Raw genomic sequence first — 26,107 nt, 5'->3', positions numbered from 1 at the left:
TATTATTTAGACAAAATAATACTTCATTATACTTTTCTAAATATTTTAATTAATAATAATTTTTCACTGAATTTTTCTACTCTCTTAATAAAATATTATCGAAATATTAATGAAATTATAATGAAATTTTAATGAAATTGGGTCAAAATTGTGAATGCTTTTCAAACATATTTCAGCAAAAGTTCATTATATTTTCAATGAATTATTTCCATCAGATACAAATATCTCAATTGAGATCTTACATGCGAAATTTTGCGGAAACCTCAACTGAGAATTCAATTGAGAATTTAATTGAGAATTCAATTGGGAATTCAATTGTGATCTCAATAGAAATTTTTCAGTAGGGTACAGTCGTTACTATTTTAATATAATTATATAACTATAATTCGTCGTAACTATTTTAATATAATTATATAATTATATAAATATATGTGCTATCTAAGTTAATCCTTTAAAATTATAATTCTGATGACAATTCTGACTGTTAAATTCATCAATAGGCAGTCTACAAGGCTAATATATAATTAATAAATACTGTAGTTAACGCATCACTTTTTACATCATCGTAGTTATCATAAAAATATAACAAAATCGCATAAAAGTGTAATTTTGATAAAAAAGTTCTATTAAGGTTTTTAAATATAGTCTATCGAATATTTATAGTATTTTCTCAATATTTTCCGGCATATATCGGACTTGAAATTGAACATCTAGCTTAATGCTTTCTTAATATACTTGTAATACATTTAGAAGATTTTATGTCACTTCGTAATAATATAATGGTGCCGTCACTTAATTGTGTAAATATCACACCTTCCTACTATGTACATCTGCAGAAAACATTTTAATATTTAATAATAATTCATAAGTTAATTAATTTCAGAGTCAATAATTTGCACCAATTATTATCAGTAAATAATATTAGCAGGCAGAAAGAATTTACTAAAACATATGTAATATAATATCTAAATATATATTTTAAATGAATAAATTTTCTACACATGACATCTTCACAATCTTTTTGATAATTTACGTAACGTTTTTATCCTTACCTTATTTAAAAATCTCCTATGTATAAAATATGTATTTATATCTCCTCAATTTCATCTCTAATACCGTACATACTGAAATATAGGCTGCATATTTCAATAGTAATTTATAATTATTAGTGAGTTACACATATGTATATTATTAGCAATTTACATATATGCAGGATGTCTGGTAAATCTCGTGCTTGCTATTTATATATTGCTATTCCTCATGAAATTTTGAGTTGAACAAAGTCCTAAGTGTTATTTGTTCCACAATATTTAATAAAATAGCAATTATTGAGTAAACTCTAACCAATTAATTCTACACTGAGAAAGAAAAGCAGTTGGATTGACAAAAACGGCGATCACCGGCCACCAAAGAAATATTGGATCTACTCAACAAAATATATGTTAATGCAACAATAAATTGCTTTGAAATCTACTATATCAATTTATTGCATTAACATGTATTTTGTTGAGTAGATCCAATATTTCTTTGTTGACCGGTGAACGCCGATTTTTTCAATTCAACCGCTTTTTTTTATTAGTGTACCTTTTAAATGGACGCATATTTATAAACGTATTTAATCATGTTTCTAAAGACAGCTCGTTTCATCACTCATTGCTCCGCCAATTTTCTTTTATTACTATCTCAATAATTATTGCGATAATTTATAGAGAATGGCAGAGAATTTTTCTATTTAATTTAACCTGTGTATGATTGCTAAGCCATTTAAATCCAAACATTCTGTGTATATGTAAACTAATCAAATTACGGAACACATACAAGATTATAGAAATTTTGATATTACTTATGTATTTTTTGCATACACATATAAAATATTAAAAATAATATACTTACCACCAATCAACCACGCGATATATAATATAAAATAAAATAAAGAGTAGTTTTAGTTGTAACATTTTCATCATAAAAGTAAGTTCATTATTATTTAATTCAAATACTTTAAATACGTGAACAATTATAAGATAGATTAATAAATCAGCTAACATCAAAATTATTATTAACTGCCAAGTCTGTTTGGTACACATATTCATTGGAATGTCAATTGTTTTCGCTAGTAGGTACCTATAAAGTAAAATATTTATATTCTTGCTGAACTCTCTATTGCAAAAATTACTTGTATGGCTTTTATTTTTCGTATAATACGAAAATAATTTTTGTATTTGTTACGTTATATTTGTGCTAACTGATTACTTAAAAGCGATTTAAAGTATAATATTATCATTATTTCTATTATTATTCGTATTGCTTATATTATTTTCACGAATTCATATTCGTATTATTACGTTATATAGCGATTTTATTATGTATACGTTTATTAAACATTTACTAATATTTCTATCTTAAATGTATCAATATGCAATCGGTAAACTTTTCACGAGATGTGATGAAAAATCTGTGCACGTACCTTTATCTAACGAGCTTTCGCTAAGTATAAGTTGCTATTCCTTTCTAATATATTAGCAACTCTTGCGACCTTATTAAATACTTAATTTGGTCGATGAAAGTTAACATCAGTGTTGATATTTTCATTATTTGTAGTTATCTACGTTCAAATTTAAATCGAAGGCACAATACATTACTATAGAATGTATATGTATATTTATGACCGATTGATTTAAACAAATTCAATCGAAGACCGTTTGGCTGATGGTTGATTTTCACGAATTTAATTAAAGACTGTTCAATTGACGACGAGCAAAGAGAATCAAAGATCGTTCAATGAAAAATTAAACTTAATGAATTTAATTAAAATCCATTTAATTCACGATTAACACTAGATTTACGGGACCCGTCAATTTGACGGGTTTCGGATTTCACGAGTAAAATTATTACTCATTATTAATACAAAAACTATTATTATTATTTTCTAGCAATTTTTGTTGATTTTTATTAATGGAGTGATATAAATATATATATCCAAATTATTCATTTACTCCTCAAACTTCTAATTTTGAAATTCTCTATGTTGTATACCTATTTCGCCGGATATCCGTCAAATTGACCGTCAAATTGTCTGGTAAATCTAGTGTTAATATAAACAAATTCAATCGACTGCATCGAAGACCGTTTGGTGATGATTTATATGTGTGTGATCAGTGTGTCTCCCTCAACACAAGTCTCATTTAGCACTTCTCAATGTTCGACATCTTGCCATGATGTTCTGGATGTGAATATTATCCGCAAAACAAATTGTACTCTCAAGTAATCAAACGCTCTTCGATTGAATCGATTGAATTTGTTCATATTAATAATTGATTAAGCAGCCTTTAATTAGATTTGCTAAGTTCAGTTGTTAATTAAACGATCTTTAATATCTTTTGCTCACATCAATCGTCAATCGAACCTTTCCGCATTTTTCGTTTGCAGTTAATGCTTAAAAATTCACTATATTTTATTACATACGCATTTTATGTTATCCTTCAGAACTTCCACGATCGTATTCTGCGACGAAAGAAACAACTTTATTCGATTTTTTTGAACGAAGGCAATGCTGAATATCAGAAAAGAATATAAACTGGATTTTTACCTGCTTCCAGATGTAATGTTAATTCAATTTAAATGTCGCGCTTCATTATCGATTAGAGAGATGGAAAGCCTTACTTCCTCTGAATGTTAAATTACATTCTTGCATTCCAGAACGTTCTTTTTGAGGAAAATTTTACTCAATACTTACAGTTTACGTTACATAAACTATAGAGTCTCGAGTAAAATTTCCTCAAAAAGGATGTTTTGAAACGCAACCTTGAAGCGAAATTTGAGCGCGCATGCCTGTTTAGGAAACTCCATGCGGCCTTGTTCCCGTTTAAAATCGCGCAAGAAATCTATTCGCAAAATGTTCATATTTCATTTCGCGAATATAACGTAAATAAACGCAATAGATAGCTGGCGCTAAATCAAACCGCTGTCGATTAATCCGTGACAATCCGTGATGGCACAACGCCTTTATCTACCTTATCTACTACGTCAGAGACAGTTCAGCGCGATAGTGTGTAGAAGACGCGGAATGGCGCGAGGAAATCGATGAGGAATCGACCGCCCGCCGTCGGCTGCAGGCAGTGTTGGTTGCAGTTCTGCCCCCGCCTGCGATGCACGCAGTCGCAATCTGTACGGTTCTGGTCCCCTCGCTCGTAGGAGTAGTAGGTGGTGGAAGCGGACGAGAATAGACGAAAGGAACAGACACGCGAGACAGACAGACGGCGAGTGTGAAGGTAGCCTAAGAGCGCCGTCGCGCTCGCTCACGTACGGACGTACTGCGATGCTGTGTACGCGTACGTCGTGCACCAGGAAGTGTCGTTGTCACCTGGTCACCCTCGCCCTTGCCGACTGAACTCTCGTGCCGCGGGCCAGCATGCCATCTTCGTCCAGTGACATCCTCGCCTTGGCCAGAGAGGAGGCATTCAAGGATTTCTCCTATTTCGACGAGGAGACTGTGCCCGTGGTAAGTATTAGCGACACGACCTCACCTGTCTCCCCTCCCTCTGTCATCCCGCCTTCGTCAAGGTCGCGTGTTCTCTTCCGCGCGTCGCACGGAATGATTGTGAATCAAACGGACGTTGTTCACCTGCGCGATGCTTGTCATTTTGTTGCCGATTTGCAATCGCGGCTTCCTCCGCGCCGTCCCGTCATGATTTGTCATGTATACGTGTCTGTGTCTGATGTGTTATGTGTGTTTGTGTCTGATGTGTGTCATTCGCGATAAATAATTTCTCCTAAGGAATGCGCTGATTGGCAATCCCTGATGTCATTAAAAATGCAAAGCATGTGAGATACTCAGAAATTCGCGCGGCTGGAGACAACAGTGAGCAGCTGAAAATATCTGAAAGTATTTGTGATATTTCTTTTTAAACGCGCAGATCTAATGCCTTAAAGGCACGCGTGAACTACGGTCGGAGAGTCCTCTATTCGTAAATCGCGCGTACGCGGTAGTGCTGAATGAGCGCGCGCCGTGTAAACACACGACGTACGGATATAAATACGCGAAGCGAATACAAGATTCGATTCATTTGTACGACAAACGATCGCGGACAGACGAGTGCTCAAGGTAACTACCGGACCCGTTGGCCCGTGAAACTATTTTCTTAGCCCGTTAAATTTTACCTGCATATTAATAGAAGTACTACCTGCACATCGTGAAGTTAGAAAAAGATTGATCGCTTAGGAGCTGGGATATTTGCAACTGAAGTTGGCACTTTTTAAATGTGTTCCTTCTTCTATTTTTATTTTCCGTCTCTAATTTCTTCTAAACAATATCAAGATAAACAATAATATTAGAATAAATTATAAAAATAAGGATCTAAACAGTAGTAGGATTACCCGAGAAAAAAAAGTTTATATATGAATTTTGTCCATATATGGTTATGTATGATCATATATAATTATATATGTCGACATTGAAAAGAATACTATTGTGAAAATACAATTGAAGTAAATGCTTATGTTTATGGTAGCCCAGGATATCGACGTTTAACCGAATTAAATTATGTTTTCCTTTTTTCATTTGACAATTTTTGTCTTATATATGTATATATATATATTATATATGATATACATATCTTATATATATATATATATATATATATATATATATATATATATAATTAGATATGATCATATAAGGTCACATATATGGACAAAATTCATATATAATTATATATAATCATATATATTTATATATAATTAGATATGATCATATATAAGGTCACATATATGGACAAAATTCATATATAATTATATATAATCATATATATTTATATATAATTATATATAATCGTTTTTTTCCCGAGTATATTTAACAATAATAGGATTATAATAAAATAAATTTATAAGGAAGTAATTTAGTTCAGTATAATAAATTTATAAGGGTCCTTTTTGATGTCGCCACTTAAAATCCGACACTTCACGCACTAAATACCTTAAGCAGTTCTTATCATTGGCTAAATGCTCTTAATATGTCTTCAACATGAGAGTCACCAGCCATCGACGTCGCAATATCGTCTTGCCTTACTAAAGCTTCTATTACGCGTTAATAATAGTAGTGGTCGCTTTAACATCGTTCCCGGACAGTTTGTGGAAGGAATGTGCATAGAAATACACATAGCAATATATGCATAGAAATATGCACAGAAGTACACGCGTGACCGTGTCGCGGATAGTAATACTTGAAACTTATCTCAAACGAGACACTCGGATTTGAAGTTAGAATTTAATGTGAGGTTTTCAATGAATTAATGATTGCTAATATCAATCAATCAATTTATTTTTCCTTCAGCATAAATTAGGAACTTGGTTTACAATTCCTGCCTTACCTCACACATTTATCTCACATACATCCATTCCTTCGCTCGCAGTATCCATTATTTTTGGGAATTTTTTCGAACGTCCCAAGAGGAGAAAATCAAGAAAGACACTAATAAACCTGGTTATTACTCCGAAGGTAGCGAAAATACGTTGTCACTCGGAGTTAAAAATGGTCGATAATGTTATTTTTCTTCAATTACTTCCTCTCTCTCCATCTTTGGGATTCCTTAATACCCAGCATGAGATGAAATCAAATGACGTCTTAATGACGTATTATTGATGTTAGAGACGTTATTAAGACGTTATTTGACGTCATTTTGTTTGCTGGATAGTTACAAAAAATTCACCCAGGATAAGTTTCCTTAATATTACCTTAATATTACAAAGATTCTTAACATTACATTTCCGGTGCGCATATCAAATAAACGATTCAAACAAGTAAATATTGTACATATAAACATGTATTCCGAGTAAAATTATGCTATTTCTTTTAGTCGCTTAAACATGCAGAACTTGACGATGTGAGACAAAACATGACACATATTGCTAATTTAAGAGACACGGCTTTTTATCATTGAGGTCAGAACGGAAATAAGCATGTGTTTATCTTTATTAAAACAAATGTTCGCGGTGTCTAATTCGCAGCACCGACGTATTTATGTCACGGGATTCAGTGATGACATCTTCTGTCATTCTTCCTCTATCATTTTCATACACGGTCGCGGTTTCCAGTCATTATCGATGACACAATGGTGCATTAATTAATTTTCATGCGTCATCCAACTCTTTCTTTTTTTGTTATACTAGAACAATATATGCGCGCGCCAAATAGCTAATAAAAAACAATAAAAAATGTAAAATAAAAATTAATTAAATTAAAATATACTTTAATTAATTAATAATTATAGGGAGAGACAGGGAGAGACAGGGGAGAGACGGGGAGAGACGGGGAGAGACAGGGAGAGACAGGGAGAGACAGGGAAAGACAGGGAAAGACAGGGAGAGATAGGGAGAGACAGGGAGAGACAGGGAGAGACGGGAAGAGACGAAGAGAGACGGGGAGAGACAGGGAGAGACAGGAGAGACAAGAAGAGACAGGGAGCGACAGGGAGAGACAGGGAGAGACAGAGAGAGACAGGGAGAGACGGGGAGAGACGGGGAGAGACGGGGAGAGACGGGAAGAGACAAGGAGAGACAGGAGAGGTAGGGAGAGACAGGGAGAGATATATCTCTTCTATATTTTTTTTCGTGACTTAACCAACGCGATGACAGCTGGTAATTTGACATAACGCGATCATTTGCCTGGTAATTTGACAGGCGCAAACGACACAAAGTAAGCCGCAGCCCACATGAAATAAACTAAGCGAGAAAATCAATCATTATCGCGGAAAAGCAGTAACAATTAAATCTCTTACATGCCTTTTTTTAGAGAGGATTCATCTCATGTGTCTATCGCTCAGATAAACAATACATCGCAATACATAAATAAACTAAGAGCGTTATTCATAGTAGGACCTTTTATTTAAAATCATGTTAACTATAAAAACAATTAAAATAACGGATTTATAATGTTTTCTAGAAATTACTGAAATTTCTAATAGCATATTTTATATTATTAATTGACATTGAATAAAACTAAAAAGATAAGTATAAACATTTGTTTTCCTTACATTAAATGCTTTCTCAAAATGTCATTTTGACAATTTTGATAGAAGTATTAAATCTATATTTCTAGATGAACTTTTTCTTACGTTAGAATTACAGATGATTACCGATCTATGCTACTTAGAAGTAGTTCTAAATAGTTCTAGTGTTAAATTTATCTTCAGATGCTATATGGATCATTTTATAGATTAAAGAGCGTCTGAAGATGAAATTAAGATGATCATAAATATAAGATCTAACTATGAAAAATACTGCCCTAAGTCTGTTTCACATAATTACATAAAAAATACAATCATCTGTAGGGAGGATTCCCCAAATGAACCTTTGATAACGAATATATTAATGAATTGTGTTGATTAATTACTTATTAATTTACGCAAAAGCATTAAATATCGCAAAAGCATCGTTTCCATAGACGCTTCTAACAATGGCTGCATTCAGCGGAAAAAGCAGCTCAGTGAGCGCTTAGTGATTCTTGTCTGTGATTGGGGCATTCTTTTAGATTCTTCATAGACCCAAGAATATTTACTAATAAGAAGCAATAATCATTAAGCGTTCTCTGAGCTGCTCTCTCAGCTGAATGTAGCCAATGTTTCTTTTCTCTCCTTATGGCTGCGTTCCAAATTGTATCGAAAAAGGAATGCTCAAACTTTCTTAAAATCTAGTGTACAACGTTTTTCTAAGCGTCTCCGCGCAAAAATAGCGGATCAGTTAAAAAAATCGGCTCGACTATTTGAACTAAAATTAACTTTATTGCACTCAATGAAAACAGATGATTCATCGACTAAATAACTGTAGTCGTTACTTATAATTCTTTGCCGATGTTCAGTTAGCGTTCGTGTATTTTCACCGCAAACGCGGCGATCGGTTTACTATCGAAGAAGACCAAAATCGGGCCAAACCTCGTAAGAAAATTTCAAGGATAATACATTATTTTTCCGGAAACAGAATAGTCGCGTAAAATGACACAAACGGCACATTTCATTAAATGTGATGGTGAAATCTTGCTGTGTAATAACTCTCTTGTGATAGCAAGTCGTATAACGATAACAATAAAATTACTTGGATTCACAGAAATATGACACAATACGACCGACAAGCGGAAACGCTTCCCAACAGAGAGAATCATACTATTGCACTAATTATGATAAAGGAGAACAATCCATCTATTAGAAGGAGTTAGAAAAATAGAAAATACGGAACACATTTACATTAAAAAAAATAATAGAATATATTTTTGCTCTGCCGCGTCGAATAAACTCGACACCGTGCTTCCTGAAGTTCTCGATCATCAATGGCAATCTATAATGACTCTCTTAGGGCGGTTCTCCGAGCTCGGGAATTTAATTCGCGCCTCTGCGATGGATAATTTGATCGTAGCAATTAGCACTATTACGTCGAACGAATCTCGCGCCGTCGTAGGTATAATAAAATAGAGACGAAGGCGCAAAGAGCGCCGTGGATTAAATATCGCTAGTTGACGTGGCGCGTTCCTGATATCGTGACGATAACACCGGATAATATATGGCGAATTGATGATGATGATTCACGTACAAACGTTGACGAGTATCTACGTACGGATCGTTCTCAAACAAAGGAAAGTGGAGTGCAAATTTTGTTGACGGTACGCTGTGTTATTTTTTTTCAGAATACCAGCAAGCCGATCCCGCTACAACCGCTGAAACCGACCTCCGCCATTATTATCACCGGATACATTCCTGAAAACGCATCGAGGTATGCATTTTACAATCTACTTTCCCTTCTTTCATTTTATTTCCCCCAAAAAAAAAAATTAAAATTTAAAAATATAAGTGAAACATAAATTTTTTTTTCTATTTCTTAGAAAGAAAATTTCATTTCTTATTTCCATGTCTAAGCTTTTATATCCTTTAAGAAACAAGAACTTTTTCAGAATTTCCTATTTATATTTCTAAGTTTATATTTTTTCTAAGAAAAAAATTAAATTTTTCTTAGGAGATACTGCTATTTCTAAGAGTTTCTGTTTCTCCTAAGAAATAAAAAGGAAAAAAGAACGTTTTCCTAAGAACAACGCGCGTGCCGAGGCGCCCTTTTCTCTTTTCATTCTTTCTGAGAAATAAAAATTTAGAAATGGTAATAAGAAGCAATATTTTTTCTTTTCATTCCTTAGGAGAAAATATTTATTTCTTATCTCTATTTCTAAGTTTGTATTTTTTCTAAGAAATAAAATGGGAAAAGGATATGAAAAAAATAATTTGCTATAACAGCAAACTAATTTGCTACATATGGACAGTTAAATATTATTCGCTATGTTTTTCTTTGCCGCAGGAACCTATTTTCTTGCTATGATAACAAGAAAGTCTGCTCCTACAGCAAGAAAAGTGGCAAATTTGCTACAGATGGACAACTAAACATAATTTACTGCTTTAGCTATTTTCTTGTTATCATAGTAAGAAAATTGGCTCCTGCAGCAAAGAAAAAGTGGCTAATACAGCAAATTATATTTAGTTGTCCATATGTAGCAGATCTTTTTTTTCCATGGAACATTCTCCTAAGAACAATGTACATCGAAGAGTTGATCCTGATCGAATCGTATTTAGGTTTGCGGTGAATTTAACATGCAAAACGTCCGGGAACATCGCCCTGCATTTCAACCCGCGACTCGACAGGGGATATATCGTCAGGAACACGAAAGTACGTGGTTCCTGGGACGAGGAAGAGACCTGCTCGCCCGCCAGTCCGAGCGGATGCATATTCCGCCGGAACACCTACGTGCATATCACAATCTTCTGCACGAACAATGCGTTTCAGGTATGCATATATTAAAGAAGTTTGCCGCACAGCTACAATCTGTAGCTTTGCTACAGTCATTTGTTTTTAGCAGCTAATATTTCTCGCGTCTAAATTTAAACAGCGAATAAATTTAGCTTCGGTAGTATCGACATTAGCTATCCCTATTTCAGTGACACATCATATCTGCCACAGCTATTTTTTAGCTCTGGAAGCTAGTTCTTTTTTTGCGTGTAATTACTGTTCGTGCGTTTGCAGATCGCGGTGAATGGAGAGCATTTCTGCGCTTTCTCATATAGGATATCTCTCGAAGAGATAATGGCCCTCGAAGTTACTGGGACTATCGAGGATGTCAGGACCCGTCAGCTGAATATATTTGTGTATCCTGATCCTTCCATATGCAGACCTTGCCGAACATTGGTCCTGACAGTCGAGGAACCACTCGTGGATTTTCTAGTAAGCCGCCATTTTTTTTGTTGAAATAGTCCGGAGAATTTTTTATGTGTATAGTGCAAGGTTCTCTAGCGATATTTTTTTGGCAATTTTGATCCTGAATGAATATAATCAAAATAATGAGATTTGTATATGAAAAATATTTCAGACAAAGATTTTATTTGCAAATTAATCGAACATTTATATATCGTTATGTAATAACACATTATTTTGTCTTTACAGGACGTCCCCATTACTGTGGACATCGGCAGCGAGTTTCGTGTCGGTTCTCGTTTATTTATCACCGGAAGATTGAAGCTACTTCCACACTCGTGAGCGTTTGAGATTGTAATTTAGCATTTACGTATGTTTCCGCATCCGTGTGGCAATGGGATATATCTATGCGTTGTTTGCAGGTTCTACGTGAATTTGCAGAAGGGCAAAACCATTTATCCTCATCCTGTAATACCGCTGCATTTAAACCCGCGCTTTCTTTACGGGAATAGCGCGCCGTACGTTGTCATGAATTGCTGGACCAATGGTGCGTGGGAACACGAAGAGCGACATCCAGGACACTTATCTTGGATGCCTGGTCGAGACTTCCTGCTTACGTAAGGCTATTATTTTTATTTAGAAATGAGCGATCCGAATAGAATGATAACTATTGTTTATGACAAATTATTTTACAAAAGGATGGCTTAATTCTTTAAAATTATAAAAGGAAAACGGACAAGAATCAAATCGCAGGTTTAGTTACATATTACGCACATATTTATACAAAAAAACCTGTTATTTGGCTTTCATTATCTATTTTTATGTAATTTTAATTTTAATTAGTAAGCTTTATATTTATTTTTTATGTAATTTTAATTTTAATTAGTAAGCTTTATATAATTATTTAACAGTGAGAAGTTTGATTTTTAAATAACTGAAAAGTAGAAGGTATTAACGATTTTTTTTTCAGAAAAAGAATAAATATATCAGTATAGGATTTTATCATTATTTTAAATAGAAAAAAATTTTTAATTGTTATTCCATGCAAGTCTTTTGTGCTAAATGTGTTGTCTCCTCCAACTGGTGGTAAATATTACAACTTTTGTAATATTTCTGAGACAAATGGGATAAAAAATTTAAAAACTGTTAATTTAAATTTGTTAGAAGATTAATCTAAATCCTTTAGAAAATTTCCAAAATTAGTATTTTCCACGGGATACTAAATGAGAAACGATGAAAGAGACAAACGACTTATGACTTGGTAATGCTGCTATTTTGTTAAATTTCGACATTCTGCATATAATAAACGTTCGTCCTCCAGCAAAGAGTGCCGCCAAGTTTAGCCCTATTTTTTATAAGTTTGAAAATGGTCATAATTTTGGTTTTTTTTTTTTTTTTGAAAGCTTATTGCAAGTAGATTCCAAATATATAAGTATCAAGATGGCGCTCCACACCATTTCAGAGAAAAATGGTCCAAAAAAGTTTCACTTCTTAAAGATGGCGCCATAAGTCAATGCATATAAAAATGGACAAAAAAATGAGAAAAATAAGATATTTTATTGATCATTGTTAATTCTTATAGTAATATCGCAGACGTTTTCGTTCGGAATTACAAAACCATGATTGTGACATAGCTAAGATACCAAATGATGGTATAGAGCGCTACCTTGATACTTAAATATTTCGAATCTACTCGCAATAAGCTTTCAGAAAATATCAAATTTGTGACCATTTTCAAACTTACAAAAAATGGAGCAAAAATGCCTATGATGGTTTGGCCGCACTCTTTAGTATAATTTTTAACTTTCCATTTCTTACAAATTATTATACGAGTTGTAATGTTATTTACCAGTGAGAGATGTCTGGCGACAACGCACTCAGTATAAAAGATCTAAACAGAATTGAATTACTTAAAAATAATTTTTTATCCTTAAAATCATGATGAATAATATATAATAATAAAAAACTCTATATTGATATTTTTCTCCAAAAAATCTTTGAAAAAAATTCGTAAATATCTCCTATTTTTTGATTATTTAAACCAAAATTTTTTCTTAATTAAGTTTTATTCTTAATATTTCCATAATTATTTGTGAAGAATTATTTTCAATAATATTTCATGACGGGCAAAAACTTGCTATTTATGCCCGTTTACCAATGTTTTTCTGCTAATGTCTACAAGACATCTATAAAATACTCTCCATACGTCAGTTTCTTTCATCAATGTTAATTAAACCTTAATTTAACAACAGATAAACTTTCATTTCTACTTACCAACGAGAAATAAAATGAATTCTTTTAAATTCTTTTCTCAACAGCATTCGCTGTGAGTACGAAGGATACACGATATGGCTGGGCAACAAGATGATCGGCGAGTTTAAGCATAGACTGCAATCGTCAATCACGGACACTCTGCGAATTTCTGGCGACATCGTATTGTACCAACTCAGCATGAGCTACGCTTGATGGGAGTCGATCAAACAGCACGCATAACACAGCAATCAAATATGACAATATAATTGCGGATGGGAGATCGTCTATCGATAATCGTACAGACGTCGACCTCGCGATAGAATTGTGCTTACAAATACAAGGGAATACGGTTCTTCAACATTTCCAACAGATGGAAACTTTCTAAAGCTGCCACAGTCACAATAATGGTGATCCGGAGGATGCACAGACGCTTCTATCAGTAATTATGCATAATTCCGACAATAAATAGAGAAAATCGCTTGTCATTTCCTTGCTCTATCTCCGCTTCTATAATTGTGCAGCTTTTATGACGATGGGCCCACACAAATCACAAGCATAAGGGCCGATTGTTCCAACTTCTTAATAAGCTACCTAATAATTAAATCATGTATCCGTCTCTGTCCAGTTTGAAGAAGAAACGAAGACAGACATATGATTTAACTGTCAGGTAGAGCTTACCAAAAAGTTGGAACAATCGGCCCTAAGAGAGGAGGAGACGGAGGAGGAGGAGGATTGTCCTTTCGGCATAATAGAAAGATCATATCAACCTCGTGTTTTTCTTGCTTTAAACGCCAGCGTGAATTGTTATACGACCAGTAGTGGTAAATTTTTCTATGCGTATTTGTTTTTTTCTCTTGTTATATTCAAACGATTTATCTAAGACTGTTAGACCAATTATATGTGTAATCGTATGAAGGCTCTTCCAGCCAGAAATAATCCGCCGAAATGTCATTTCGACGTCGTTAATGTCTGAAATGATTGATTCCATATATACGTAATCTTTTGTTGTTCAAAAATTTCAAAATTTCGACGCAAATTTCAAATTCACTATCTTCGATATTAATGATATCGAAACAACGTTGTTTTGACATATCGCTTTTGGCTGAAATGCGAAAAGTAACGAAGTGTGCAAATTGCGCGGGCGATTTTGCAAGATATTAGGAACCAATTTTGAGGAGCATGTAAAGAGTCACTTTTGATACGACCTTTTGTATAGTAGTGTATCATAAATGTACTTTAATCGTGTTTGTTTATGAGATGTATACGAACAAAGAAGTGATCGCGAGTCAATATATTCTCGATACGATGCTGAGATGTTCTTGCATAGAGATACTTTCGTCGGTAATCAGGACCGTGTTTATTATTTCCGGGACCCTCACGATAAATAAGTGTTGTACTGACTAATAAATTTCGTGCGACAAAACAAGACTTCAATGTCCAGATAGCCAAAGATGATTAAGCATTTTGAATAAACTAATGCACAGCAGGTATTGTTAAATGTTTGCTGTATATTTGTTAACACAACGTTTTCCGAACGGCATCTCTGAGCGTTATTTCGGGAGAAGAGAGTGTCGTGAGCGTGGAGAGTCAGATAGCTCAGTAGTTTAGAGCAGTCGCCCGGCAAGCGAAAGACTCGGGTTCTCGAGTCCCGGCCTAGCGAAACTGCGCTTTCGATATTTTTCTCTCTCTGAAACGTTTTGTCAGCACGTTGTCATGACAAAAAATTTTTAACGGATTACAAATCTATGTTGCTATTAATTTGCCGTTATTTGAATTAGAATTCACATGAGTTCAATGCGACACACACAATGCTGTCATTTTGTTCCTAATTTGTTTAAATTAGTTCCTGTTTGTTGTCGACAGCACGACAGCAAACTCACAGACAGTTGGCTATCTGGATGTATATTCGTGAAAATATATCCTTGCTCTTTCTTGTATATCGACCGATCGTGCGTGATCTATATCTGTTTTCTTTGAACCGATACAACTGGAAATTCCGTAGTCGTTCTAATAACACAGGACCTGGCAACACCTTTGCCAGGATACTAAGATAACACCAAACGTGCCCGAAATTAAATACCGCCCGACCGAAAACATGTTTGTATATGTATACTTTGCATTTGTATATTCTACGAGAGTTATTTATTTATATGAGAATAAAACGGTATCGGACAATAAGTTGCGATTTATTTGCGTATGTATGTAGTATATATTAGATTGTCGATGTACCGGAGCAATTAAAAAAAAAGAAGAGTGGGGGAAGAGAGAGAGAGAGAAAGAAAAAAGAAATTCGTCTAACAAACTAACTTATGCACACTATTGCCATTGTTGCTAGAATTAAGCAAAACAGCACGAAAGCGATGCGATCGACGGCCGTGCCTGCTAGAATCCATTCCAATTGCGTGATGTTCTTCGTCGGCGAGATCATATTCTGTCGATCACCGTCGTCCGAGATGTTGGACGTCGAGTTGGTCGTGGATTCCTCCGTGAGTTTGCCCCGCAATTCCTGACCTGGTATAGGCCGCCGCGACTCGATCTGAAAAATGATCAATAACGCCACCGAATTATAACGATTGTCTCGTTTCTGTAAACGCGCAACGTCTTAACTCCGTAATGACAAAATTATAAAAGTAAAACAAAATGTGTTGAGTGAAAAAAGAATTATAAAATCGCAGGAATAATATTGCTGAGGTGCAAATCACATAAAAGTGCATATTCCAAGATATATCCTTAACACTAGAATGCGAGAAGGACAATACTAGTTGGATGTCCGAAAAAATTATTTTAACTCCTTGCGATTTTAAAACTCTTTTTGTTCCTCATTACTCGTGTCAATCATAATTTCTAAACATGCTAAAAACATAATTTGCAAAATATACACATTTTATGTATTGTAAACAAATTATAACAAATTATAATTAAATTATTATCTTCATAATTTCTTCAAACTTCTAGAATTTCCTATTATAAAATGTATCATAATTATTACTTACTTGCCCTTTATAATTAGTATAAAACATTATATTGAATGCACACATAATAGAATATAAGTTGAATCGGGATTAAAAGCTGAAGTCTTAAATAATAATTTTTATACTATCCTTTTAACTGGCAATTAAAAAAATCCAAAAGAGTCTCGCGTAGAGATCCAAGGTAATCATAAAATAATTTATAACGTTATTATTAATCTTTTCTGTAACTTTTCTAATATGTTCTACTTTAAAATTGATTAAAGATTGAAAACCTTAAACAAGTCAAAATAACTCTATTGGGCATTCTAAAGTTAAGGCACTGGATACTGACAAATTTCATAGTTTGTATTGTTTTTTTATTTGGTTGCATAGAATTGCAAATATTTGTGCAAAATGAAAATACAAGTGTCAATACATTGAAAGATACTCTATATTATATATATCAAAAACTAAAAAAATTTTTTTAAATTTAAGTAAATAAAAACAAATTGTTTTTGTTTTTTGATAAGTTTTATCATAAGATACCCTTCTATATATCGACATTTGTACTTTTATTCTGTGAAAGCATTTGCAATTATATGCAATTAAATAGATAAACAATATTAACTACAAAACTGCAATATTTCGATATCTATCATCCCCTTAAGAAATCACTCTCAAAAATATTTTTTAAAAAGACGAAGTTAAAACGTCAACAATTAAAAAATAAATAGTTTAAAATAAGTTCTTAGTAAATAGAAAAACATATTTAGACATCTTTGAATACATACAAATATATCCGTTAATTGATAGAAATGTAATTACCACGCTTATAAGATCGGAAAGACCCAACAGTTTGCCGGGCCAACTTAACAGACACAATCTGATGTTTCGTGGGAGCGGTTTGCAGAAAGTCCTCTTCGTAATGTTAATAACTAGTATCGATAGTATCAACGAAATCGTCTCTAAGCAGAGGCAGCCGCTATAAAAGTAAACTGCAAAAACAAGCAGATGTTCATGTAAGTAAAGAATAAATAAGATAAAAGTATCGTGTTGCAAAATTGCGATAGTGCAAAGTAACGTATGTTTGCGGGAGCCAGACATGAAAATTTCATTCGAGCTTTTAGGGATTAACATTACCTATGAGCGGAGGATTCGCCGTTAATGGTACTTTGAAGCCAAAGTAGACTAAAAACACTGTGATGATTAATATAGTACAAGCCGCGATGTTGATCTTCATTTCACTTTGAGGTGGTAGCCAGAACGTGACCAGAACCAGGAAAACTATGGCTGAAAGTTTACGTCGTGTTAATGTAGTTGGATGTGGTTAAATGTGGTTAAATCCGGACGATAAATCGGAACTGAATCAAATTAAGAGACGACACGCATCAAATACACACACACACACACGCGGGCGTGCACTTATATTCACACACAGAGATCGCGGTAACTTCGGATTTGAGACTAATCTCACCGGTGTCGTGAGTTAATACTAGATAAAGAACAGTTGCGCTAGTTACACACCAGCGGCGGGCATAAGCAGTATACTGCAATAGAGCGCGGAGTTTCTCTTTAAGGTCATCTTGAAATTTAGATTGATGTACGGATCCGGGCAGCAAGCGTAATTGACCACCTGGCGTGTTTTCGTCAAATCCATGAGCTTCCACTCCGCATTCTTCACGTGCAAGTCCTCCTGTTGTCAAAACCATCTGTGTCTCAATATCGTCTTGACCTTATCGAATAGCACGACAAATCAGATGAATCAACCCTCCACGTGTAACGTTGGATCAATGAGAGACACGGACGAATGTCCGATCATTCCATCCACCAACTTTCATAAGCAATTCGGAGAAATTTCAAAATAGCGCAAATCTGCGTTCTCAGATTTTAATTTTATTTTGCACTACCATCTCATAACTGAGGCTTTTCTATATCTCTGGATAAATAATATTTTCAAAAATACTGAAAAAGATAAGATCTATAAAAGACGAATCATGGATGTTAGTGCGAATCATTTAAAATAGATTAAAAGAAAGTATAAAAGAGTAAAGAGAGTAAAGAGAGTATAAAGAGTATAAAATAATTTAAAAGAGAGTAATAATGCTTGACAGTAGTGTCATGTATGTTGGATTATTATTACACTGAATTGGTACGAGGTCTCGCTCGAAAAATAGAAAGGGGAAAGATTCAGTTTTAACTCCTGGTTGTATCGTTCGTAATATTAAAAATGAATCAAATGAATGCACAATTAAATTGGAGTAAAGGAGAGAGTTAATTAAAAATAACTATTATCTAAAAGAGAAAAAATAAGCTGAATAATCGTTCTTCTTAATAGTAGAAGAATATTTTTCTGTGTGTAGTGATGTAAAATAGTTTTCTTTGTGTATGATACCCCAAAATTACTCGAGACTAACAAACTCAAATTGTACTGTATGTTCCAAAAAATATGATTGTACACGGAGGGTTAAATCCATTTTACCTAACTTTGCTTTTACATTGAGTTTGTTTTACAAGATTTGCATCAACATACAGATCAATACAGCAAGCAGTCTATTTACTTCGCTGGCATGCGCGCACGCTTAGACACGGATATTGGACGGACTTGGCAATACACACGTCTGTAAAACTATTTGCACACGCTTTTGCACATTTCTTGTTGGAAAAAAATGAGTGCAAAGCGTTTTGCAAACGAGTATAACACCAAGTTCGTGCTGGGCCTGTGTCCAGGTGCGTGCATTTAATCGAATAGGCAATCCGTCACATACAAGATCCTCCAAAAGTCCGGGCAACCTCTATACCTTGTACAACCTTCATAACGCTAATACTACTGTACTTGAACTTTATAAACCAATAATTCAAGAAGTATTTAACCAAAAATATGGCTTTATTATATCATTTTAGAAAAACATTTCAATGTCAGTTACAAGAATATAGAGATAAAAAATAGTAGATTTTATTTAAAAATAACAGTGACCTTAACCTGATCTTGACCACATCATCCAAAGTTAAAAGGATACTGCTATTAGATAGCTTTTTAGACTTTTGTCTGAAGTATTCTTTCTGAAAGTGGATGTTTTGCGATGTATTCGACCGTTCCCGGATTTTCGGAGGATCCTGTATAGGTTAATTCGCGCAATACCATGTACAATCGAGCAATAGAGATGATTTTACGCGTTCCACTAAGGAGAGAAGTAAACATAGAAAAGAATACAAAGAATATAAAAAGAAACTTTAGGTCGAATGTAATTTGTTCTCATACGGTAATCTGGGACTCGCTCAGACGCATATCGATCTGCTCGCCATGATACGTCCAAGAGCCAAACGTCATAGTGCAGATCTGCGTGTCGAAAGGCCACAGGTGAAGATCCAGCTCGCAGAGCCCGACGAATTGCGCGGGCGGCACCCACAGCACCCGGCCGTCGTGATAAACGATGCAAGCCGTGTCGCCGTAATGCTCAATGGTGCTCGCTGTGCCGCTGAGCGAGAGAAATAGAGAGGAAATGCATCAGTGTGTGCGAACTACTTGCGGACTTTCGGAGGAACTCGCGTCTCAGCGAAAAAATTTAAGAGAGAGAGAGAGAGAGAGCGGGCGTACCTGTGGTACAGCATAACGTCCGGTTGCCACACCTCATGATTGCCAACGTGAATGTGTTGAATGTTGCCGTACTTGGAGGGATCCCATTTGAGCTTGTCGTCCATCCATGTCTGTTATGGATGTTATAATAGAAGATAACGGTAACGACGATAACGAATGAATATTAAATGTCGTAGTTACGTTGCGTGTGGAGACGCAATCGTCGAGTGTAGTTAGCGGGGTGACCGATAATGATGTTATTATATGTTTATATATATATATATATATTACATATTTCGCATAAATTGTATCACACTGAGGGAAAAATTATCTTAAAATCAACAAATATTTCTTTGATAGATGCCATTAACATATTTATTTAAATCTGAATTCTCTTTATTTAAACCAAATATTGTTTATTTAAATCAGGTAAACAATATTTGATTTAAATAAAGAGAATTTAGATTTAAATAAATATGTTAATGGCACCCATCAAAGAAATATTTGTTGATTTTAAGGTAATTTTTCCCTCAGTGTATAAGACATAGAAAGAAAAAGTAGAAGCATAGAAGGGAAAGAGAGATCATTATTTTGATTTATTCTATTAATATATTTGTTAATTTATTAATCTATTTGATATTCTATTAACATTAGAACTATTGAAGCAGTAAAAATGACAGATTTGTAATTTCTTATAAAAATCACTCAAAGTTGCAACGATGCATTTTATATATTTTTTTTAATTGACGTTGGACAAAACTAAAAAGATAAATAAACATTTTCCTTTTGAATTTTACATTTTTTTAAAAACTCAGTCATTTTTTAACTCCGATAGAATTTTTGTTCCGATAGAAATTGTTAATCGTCGGTACGTGGAAAAAACATACATCTTTTTTCTCATATGAATTATCTTAAGTTTTGTTATTATGTTATATAGGATTATAGGAATACACTGTCAACAACGTGCTAAGGAACACAGTAAATTTCGTTAGACACATAGCAAAATTTTAACAGTACACTTAAATTCCTAAAATGTAAGTAGCGCATATATAATGAAAGGATAATCAATTACTGCAAAATGTCAATCTATTCATCTGTTCATCGGCTACAAAATTCTATAGTAATTTTTACTATAAAATTACTATAGAAGATAGAGATAAAATTCTCTCCGCGTGTAGTTCTAGTATTAATATGTTTTATATATTTCGTGGCAATTTGATCGTAAACGCGGCGTAAATTTTACGAACATTTCAATTTCACGCACAGTTTATCACTCTGTGCCAATGTGTAGAAATGCAATCGTTCTAAGAGAAAAGGAATTATATGTAGAACATGACCAAATGATGAAATATGGACACTCACATGAGAAGCCCATCCGTTGATGGTGACGGAGGACTTGAATTCATCCTGAAAAATAATGGGAAAAGGAGGCCGATTGTAGTTTCGCGACGGTTTCTCACAAGCGCGTTCTAATATATCGCATACTTGCCACATCGACATGAAGAATCGTAATGTCGAAGCTGACTACTGTGGTGTTGTAGTATTTCATCGGTCGGGCAAACTTGTCGTATTTTACGAACAGATCTTGCTTCAACCGATCGGTCCAGGTTTCGTTCCACATAGGGGACTCTGTAAATCACCGAGGGACAAAGTCGGAAGCTATAATCTTATTAATTACAACGACCTACGCGTGAAGTACAACGACTCGCGCCTCGCCCGCCGTTTATCGCGCGCGAAATGATCTCACGGGTGTAACACGATAGATCACCACGATAATAACTTCATTCAAAAGTATCACAGTTGTTCTTAATTATACATTTTACTCCATGTCTCTCTTATTTGCCTGAAATATAAAGCAGAAGCTACACTTTTACCTGCACTAAAATACATACTGCGTTTAAATATATGTTATTCGTTTCAAATATTTCATAAGTTTACATATCCGCAAATCTATCATACTCAGTAAGCAAGGAATATTAAATTAACGTTTAAAAATGTTGACTTCATGTGCATTGTTTGGACATTTTTTAATAATATTGCACTTATATTTTTCACATGTTATTTTGTGATGTGATTTTTCTGAATTGTTTAAACGTTTTAAAAACATTACAAAAAATATATTTTTCAAATGTTACTTTAACATTTGTTTAAAATCAATGCATCTTAAAAATATTTCTGACAATTAAAACGTTATGGCAATCCTATTTCAATATTATTGAAACTTTCAAATCGCGGTCAAAATATATTCATAATGATGTTCGATACAATATTAAACTCTACATATTTGACAATATTACAGGTTCTTGAATATCATTGTAGTATTGTTGTATTAATGATTTCTTGCTTACTGGGTATATTCATTGTAAGCATCAAATTTATTCAAAGTTCTGGAAAGTTTATCATTTCAATTAAGAATATCAAATTAAAGCAAAAATTCGGTTTATTTACTACATACGATCAAATTAGCTCCTCTTCAAATAAAATCTTACAATACTCTTGTAAAGTGAATAGATTCTTATTTTGAATACATAATAATGTACTTTTCTAAAGTACATTATCATGTAATATACTTGTAATAAGTATATTTCAAGACTATATTATCGAAAAATTATTTTTTTTGAAGATAATTATTGCCTTTAAATCTTTAAACCTTTAAAGGAGAAACATAAACTAAGTATAATCACTTTTTTTGATAGTAGGATAATATTTTTTTATGTATACAATTCATGACTTTAATGATGGTTTGGAACTGATTTTTTGTTTTTGATAAAAATGCCGGAGAAAAGTGATTATTTGCGGTTCGTCTAATTTTCAGTATTATAGAGTTTTATGATACTGGATATTATATTGTTACTTTTTATTCTCCTATAGTTTAGTTATAGACCTTCTACAATAAGCTATTAGTCATTATTTTTGAAAATAATCGATTGTGGTTGATCAATTTGCTTACGACTTATGACTAATGGTTTATTATAGAAGGCCCATTGTGGATGAGTTTTTTTTTTGTAGCTCGCTTAAATTCGGAAATTATGTATTAATAACTCGATGTTTTCTCTAAGAAAAGTGGATTCTCAATTCTTCAAAGTCGATTCATCATTGCAATTTAGCTTGCGCATTGTAGGAAACTACTGTAATCAGGTTACCTATTTAACTTCAAATGCAAGAAACACGAGAAAATAGAGTTGAAATGAGCAGATCTGAAGCTAACGTAGCTAACGTAGCTATTGTTATTTTGCAGATACGTAACATTGTTGATTGGGAATAGTTCATGTGTATTCTGAAATACTGGGACTCATTCATTCAGTTGATTTGCTTTGAATGACAGTACAAGTGGATAAATGACGACAATCTGCAGTCGCTGGTAAATAAGGAAGCGTGAGCGTCCGTCGACAGGGAATATGTCGATTGCTGCGAGCGTATCTTCTCCGCGCGATTCGAGTAAATTCATATTCTGACATTCATTCCATATTCAGTCGCGTACGCACAACAGATCGACACGGGAAAAGCAAAACATCCAGATAAATAACCATGGGGCAAAGACCGTGTCTTTATGAAAAATTCACTAAACTGCGCGACGTCTCGCGCGCAAGTTGCGAAAATTTACTCAGGCTACATAAACACCGTCATCGTCCCGAAATAGCCCGGAGGGAGGGGGGGTGCTGAGGGTACCGGGGTGGTGTGCCCTCTATTTACATTCACTCTTGGCATCTTCGCGCTTGAGATCGTGTTTTTACGTTCGGGCAGTGGATGCCGAGGCGTCCGCGAAATTTAATGAAGATTTCGTACGCGCAGTGCGTCCGTAAAAATGCTGCAGCGCGTTAATTATTTCAGAGATATAATGCCACGACGCGGCCCTGAAGGACACGTTTACGCCCCTTTTGAACTTTGTGCCCCTCTCCCCTCTGCCCCGTCTACAAAGGTTACAAAGATGTTTCATCCCCTGGGCGCCGCCCTTCTTCTCCGTAAAAAACGATTTCTTCTTGCCTTTTTTCGCCCTTTCCGCTGCACCCGCAACGAGGAGAAGGAGCGAGACAGCTCTGGGCGTCGTGACTGCGTATGTCCGCGTACATGGGCGCGAATTGAGCGCGCGACTGCCGTCGCGCTGTCGGGGCTTTCGCGGGATCTCATTCGGTCGTTCTTCGCGTTTTATTTATTTATTTATTTTTTTTTTCTTTTTTTGGTCACTTACTTTCCGGCGTGCCGCTCGCATGCAACACCGCGCCGAGGAGGAGAACGAGCGCCGTGCAGATGACACGAGGTGGCCGCATCGCGGGTGCTGAAGTGCGAACCGTCGTCGAGTTGACACTGACTACGTGAGAAGCGCAGCCGGTAACTATCGGCCGCAGAGAAGAGCGGCAAGAAGGGGCTGCCATAGATTTAAGTAGTTAACAACCTGTTGAATAGACATTTCGTCGCCTACCGCTGATCAATGAAACGCAATGACTTTGACCTCTTTACACCACCGGAGATACTCCTACATTATTTAGACCGAACTCTTTCAATTGCATGCGCATGACAGCGCGATGGTATCGAGACGCGATTACGGTAAGCGATCGCTGCAGCTTGCGCGGTTCGGCGCTTGAAAATCTCGTGGATCGTTTATTTGTTTTCTTCTTTTTTTTCCGTTATTCGGTCCGTTTTCTCATTTATTATTATGACCACGTCTTTGTGCGTCTTCAACTGCTAATTGATCATTGAAAAAAGTCCAAAAACCATTCAATTAAATGTATTTAAAGACCCAAATTTCAGGTCAGACTTGATTCATTAATGTGTTAAGAGAGTATGCGTTATAATGAAAAAACGAAAAAAGTGTTTTATATTCTTTAGAATCGCTTACAATTTTATTCAAAGGTTACACTCACAAACATTGTTAATAATAAGAAAAATCTGGAAATAGTTAAAATAAGATAAGAATATTTAAAATAAAATAAAGAATATTTATTATATTTTTCATATTTTTTATTTTCACTTATTATAAAATAAAATAAAGGAAAAGATAAACGTAAAAATAATTAACATAATTCGCATTATTGATTATTTAAGGCTTGTCTACGCGGAATAAGCTTGGTGTGAGTTGAAGTAAAAAATATAAAATTTATTTTACACTTCTACGTTCCTATACTCTAGTTCATTTACACTGGAAATACTTTTCTAATTTACGAGAAGTATTTCCGATATAAGAGAATTACACTGTAACTTGTTATTATTAAGAAATATTTCTTTATTAGTTGATAATTGCTGGTAGAATAGAGTCACGTGTACGTGACTGCAACCATGAAAATGTTAATCACAGTTTCTTTGGCCATTTCAGTTTTCCTCTGCAAAGAGAATATTGTTCTTAATTTACTTTTCTAACTTTTAATATTGTGGATCTTTATAACTGCTTCGAATTAAGATCACATTACGGTCAAAGTCGTTTTGAAATTACACGGGAAATATGATTTCGTCGAATTCCCTTTCCAAAGCTTAGCTTGCCAAAAAGCTTCTCTTTTTCGTCGTCAACAGACTCATATTTTTAATATCGCGATATTCCCGTGCACAGTTGACACACATGTCAATAAATCGGTGCGTACAATGATTTGCAACAGTATATCGGCAAGACATAAACAAACAAAGCGACACATCAACGAATTATTATCGGTCACGCGTCGTTACAAGATTCAATTATCGCTTCGTTAATTATCTCGAAGAATCATTTCACGAGAGAGCAACAGATATAGTGGAAGAATGTTTCTGCTTTGCTATCGGATATCGAGGCAATTAAGGCACTACTGTTAATTAGAATGTTTCACGGAAAGCCAATTTAACTTTGTCGAGAAATTAAAGACGTTCAAAGCGCTAATGTGTCGTGTATACCGACACGATTTAATAGCTGCCGTTTTATCATATTCTTTGGCGCGACAAATACCCTCTGCGATAATTCCTCCTTGCCTCGTGCTTTAATTGTACCGCATGAATCAACCGTTTACGCTGCAAGAAGTACTGAAATCGTACGGGTGAATTCAAACGAATTCATCGGGAAGTATGAAAATTTTTCGAAAAGAAAAATCCTCCACAATCCCATTCTGACATCGAGAGAAAAGATATCTAAAATATAAGAAGCATTTATTCA

General features: G+C 34.5%; 2 protein-coding genes and 1 long non-coding RNA gene across 7 annotated transcripts in view; 1 reads left to right on the top strand and 2 right to left on the bottom strand.

The window, feature by feature from the left end:
* Window positions 1–2,627, bottom strand: part of LOC116842938 — a 7,584-nt gene extending 4,957 nt beyond the window's left edge. For 2 of the 4 annotated variants that reach the window (XR_004377792.1, XR_004377797.1), the window contains exons 1-3: window positions 2,465–2,625; window positions 1,894–2,121; window positions 1,053–1,136 (exon numbers count right to left, since the gene is read on the bottom strand). This is a non-coding gene — a long non-coding RNA (uncharacterized LOC116842938). Of the gene's footprint in view, window positions 1–1,052; window positions 1,137–1,893; window positions 2,122–2,464 lie in introns of all 4 variants that reach the window. The other 2 variants (XR_004377796.1, XR_004377793.1) reach the window with 2 other exon arrangements.
* Window positions 2,628–4,071: 1,444 nt separating this feature from the next.
* On the top strand, window positions 4,072–16,393 carry LOC116842892 (galectin-8-like). Of its 2 annotated transcripts, XR_004377782.1 has the most exons (8): window positions 4,072–4,498; window positions 9,671–9,756; window positions 10,602–10,812; window positions 11,050–11,247; window positions 11,467–11,555; window positions 11,640–11,834; window positions 13,536–13,909; window positions 13,992–16,393. XR_004377782.1 is itself a non-coding variant. In XM_032812716.1 (7 exons), exons 1-7 carry the CDS (start codon window positions 4,409–4,411, stop codon window positions 13,681–13,683), a joined length of 1,017 nt encoding a protein of 338 aa, XP_032668607.1. In that variant the 5' UTR covers window positions 4,072–4,408; the 3' UTR covers window positions 13,684–15,648. The 2 variants fall into 2 exon arrangements, 1 of the variants encoding a protein (XP_032668607.1); XM_032812716.1 differs by having other exon boundaries at window positions 13,536–15,648.
* Window positions 15,638–24,329, bottom strand: LOC116842891 (acetylcholine receptor subunit alpha-type acr-16-like). Its single transcript, XM_032812715.1, has 9 exons — window positions 24,185–24,329; window positions 21,485–21,624; window positions 21,358–21,402; window positions 20,017–20,126; window positions 19,681–19,897; window positions 17,946–18,114; window positions 17,562–17,711; window positions 17,247–17,416; window positions 15,638–16,006 (listed from the first exon to the last, which is right to left on the bottom strand). The coding sequence occupies exons 1-9, from the start codon at window positions 24,261–24,263 to the stop codon at window positions 15,773–15,775; spliced, it is 1,314 nt and encodes a 437-aa protein (XP_032668606.1). The 5' UTR covers window positions 24,264–24,329; the 3' UTR covers window positions 15,638–15,772.
* Window positions 24,330–26,107: the final 1,778 nt, after the last annotated feature.

Source organism: Odontomachus brunneus, unplaced genomic scaffold (genome assembly GCF_010583005.1).
Source record: "Odontomachus brunneus isolate Ranch 3 - 2012 unplaced genomic scaffold, Obru_v1 Obru_scaffold_028, whole genome shotgun sequence".
NCBI lineage: Eukaryota > Metazoa > Arthropoda > Insecta > Hymenoptera > Formicidae > Odontomachus > Odontomachus brunneus.
Note: the sequence above shows the minus strand (reverse complement) of the source record. Positions and strands in the feature narration are given on the sequence as shown.

Bases quoted from the DNA above. Each gene is read 5' to 3' on its own strand.
- LOC116842892 (XM_032812716.1), top strand. From the start codon at position 4,409: ATGCCATCTTCGTCCAGTGACATCCTCGCCTTGGCCAGAGAGGAGGCA. The intron at 11,556-11,639 runs GTGAGCGTTTGA...CGTTGTTTGCAG, and splicing joins TTGAAGCTACTTCCACACTC to GTTCTACGTGAATTTGCAGA. The intron at 11,835-13,535 runs GTAAGGCTATTA...TTTTCTCAACAG, and splicing joins GGTCGAGACTTCCTGCTTAC to CATTCGCTGTGAGTACGAAG.
- LOC116842891 (XM_032812715.1), bottom strand. From the start codon at position 24,263: ATGCGGCCACCTCGTGTCATCTGCACGGCGCTCGTTCTCCTCCTCGGC. The intron at 21,403-21,484 runs GCAAGTATGCGA...ATTATTTTTCAG, and splicing joins CGATTCTTCATGTCGATGTG to GATGAATTCAAGTCCTCCGT. The intron at 17,417-17,561 runs GTAATGTTAATC...TTGTTTTTGCAG, and splicing joins GGCGAATCCTCCGCTCATAG to TTTACTTTTATAGCGGCTGC.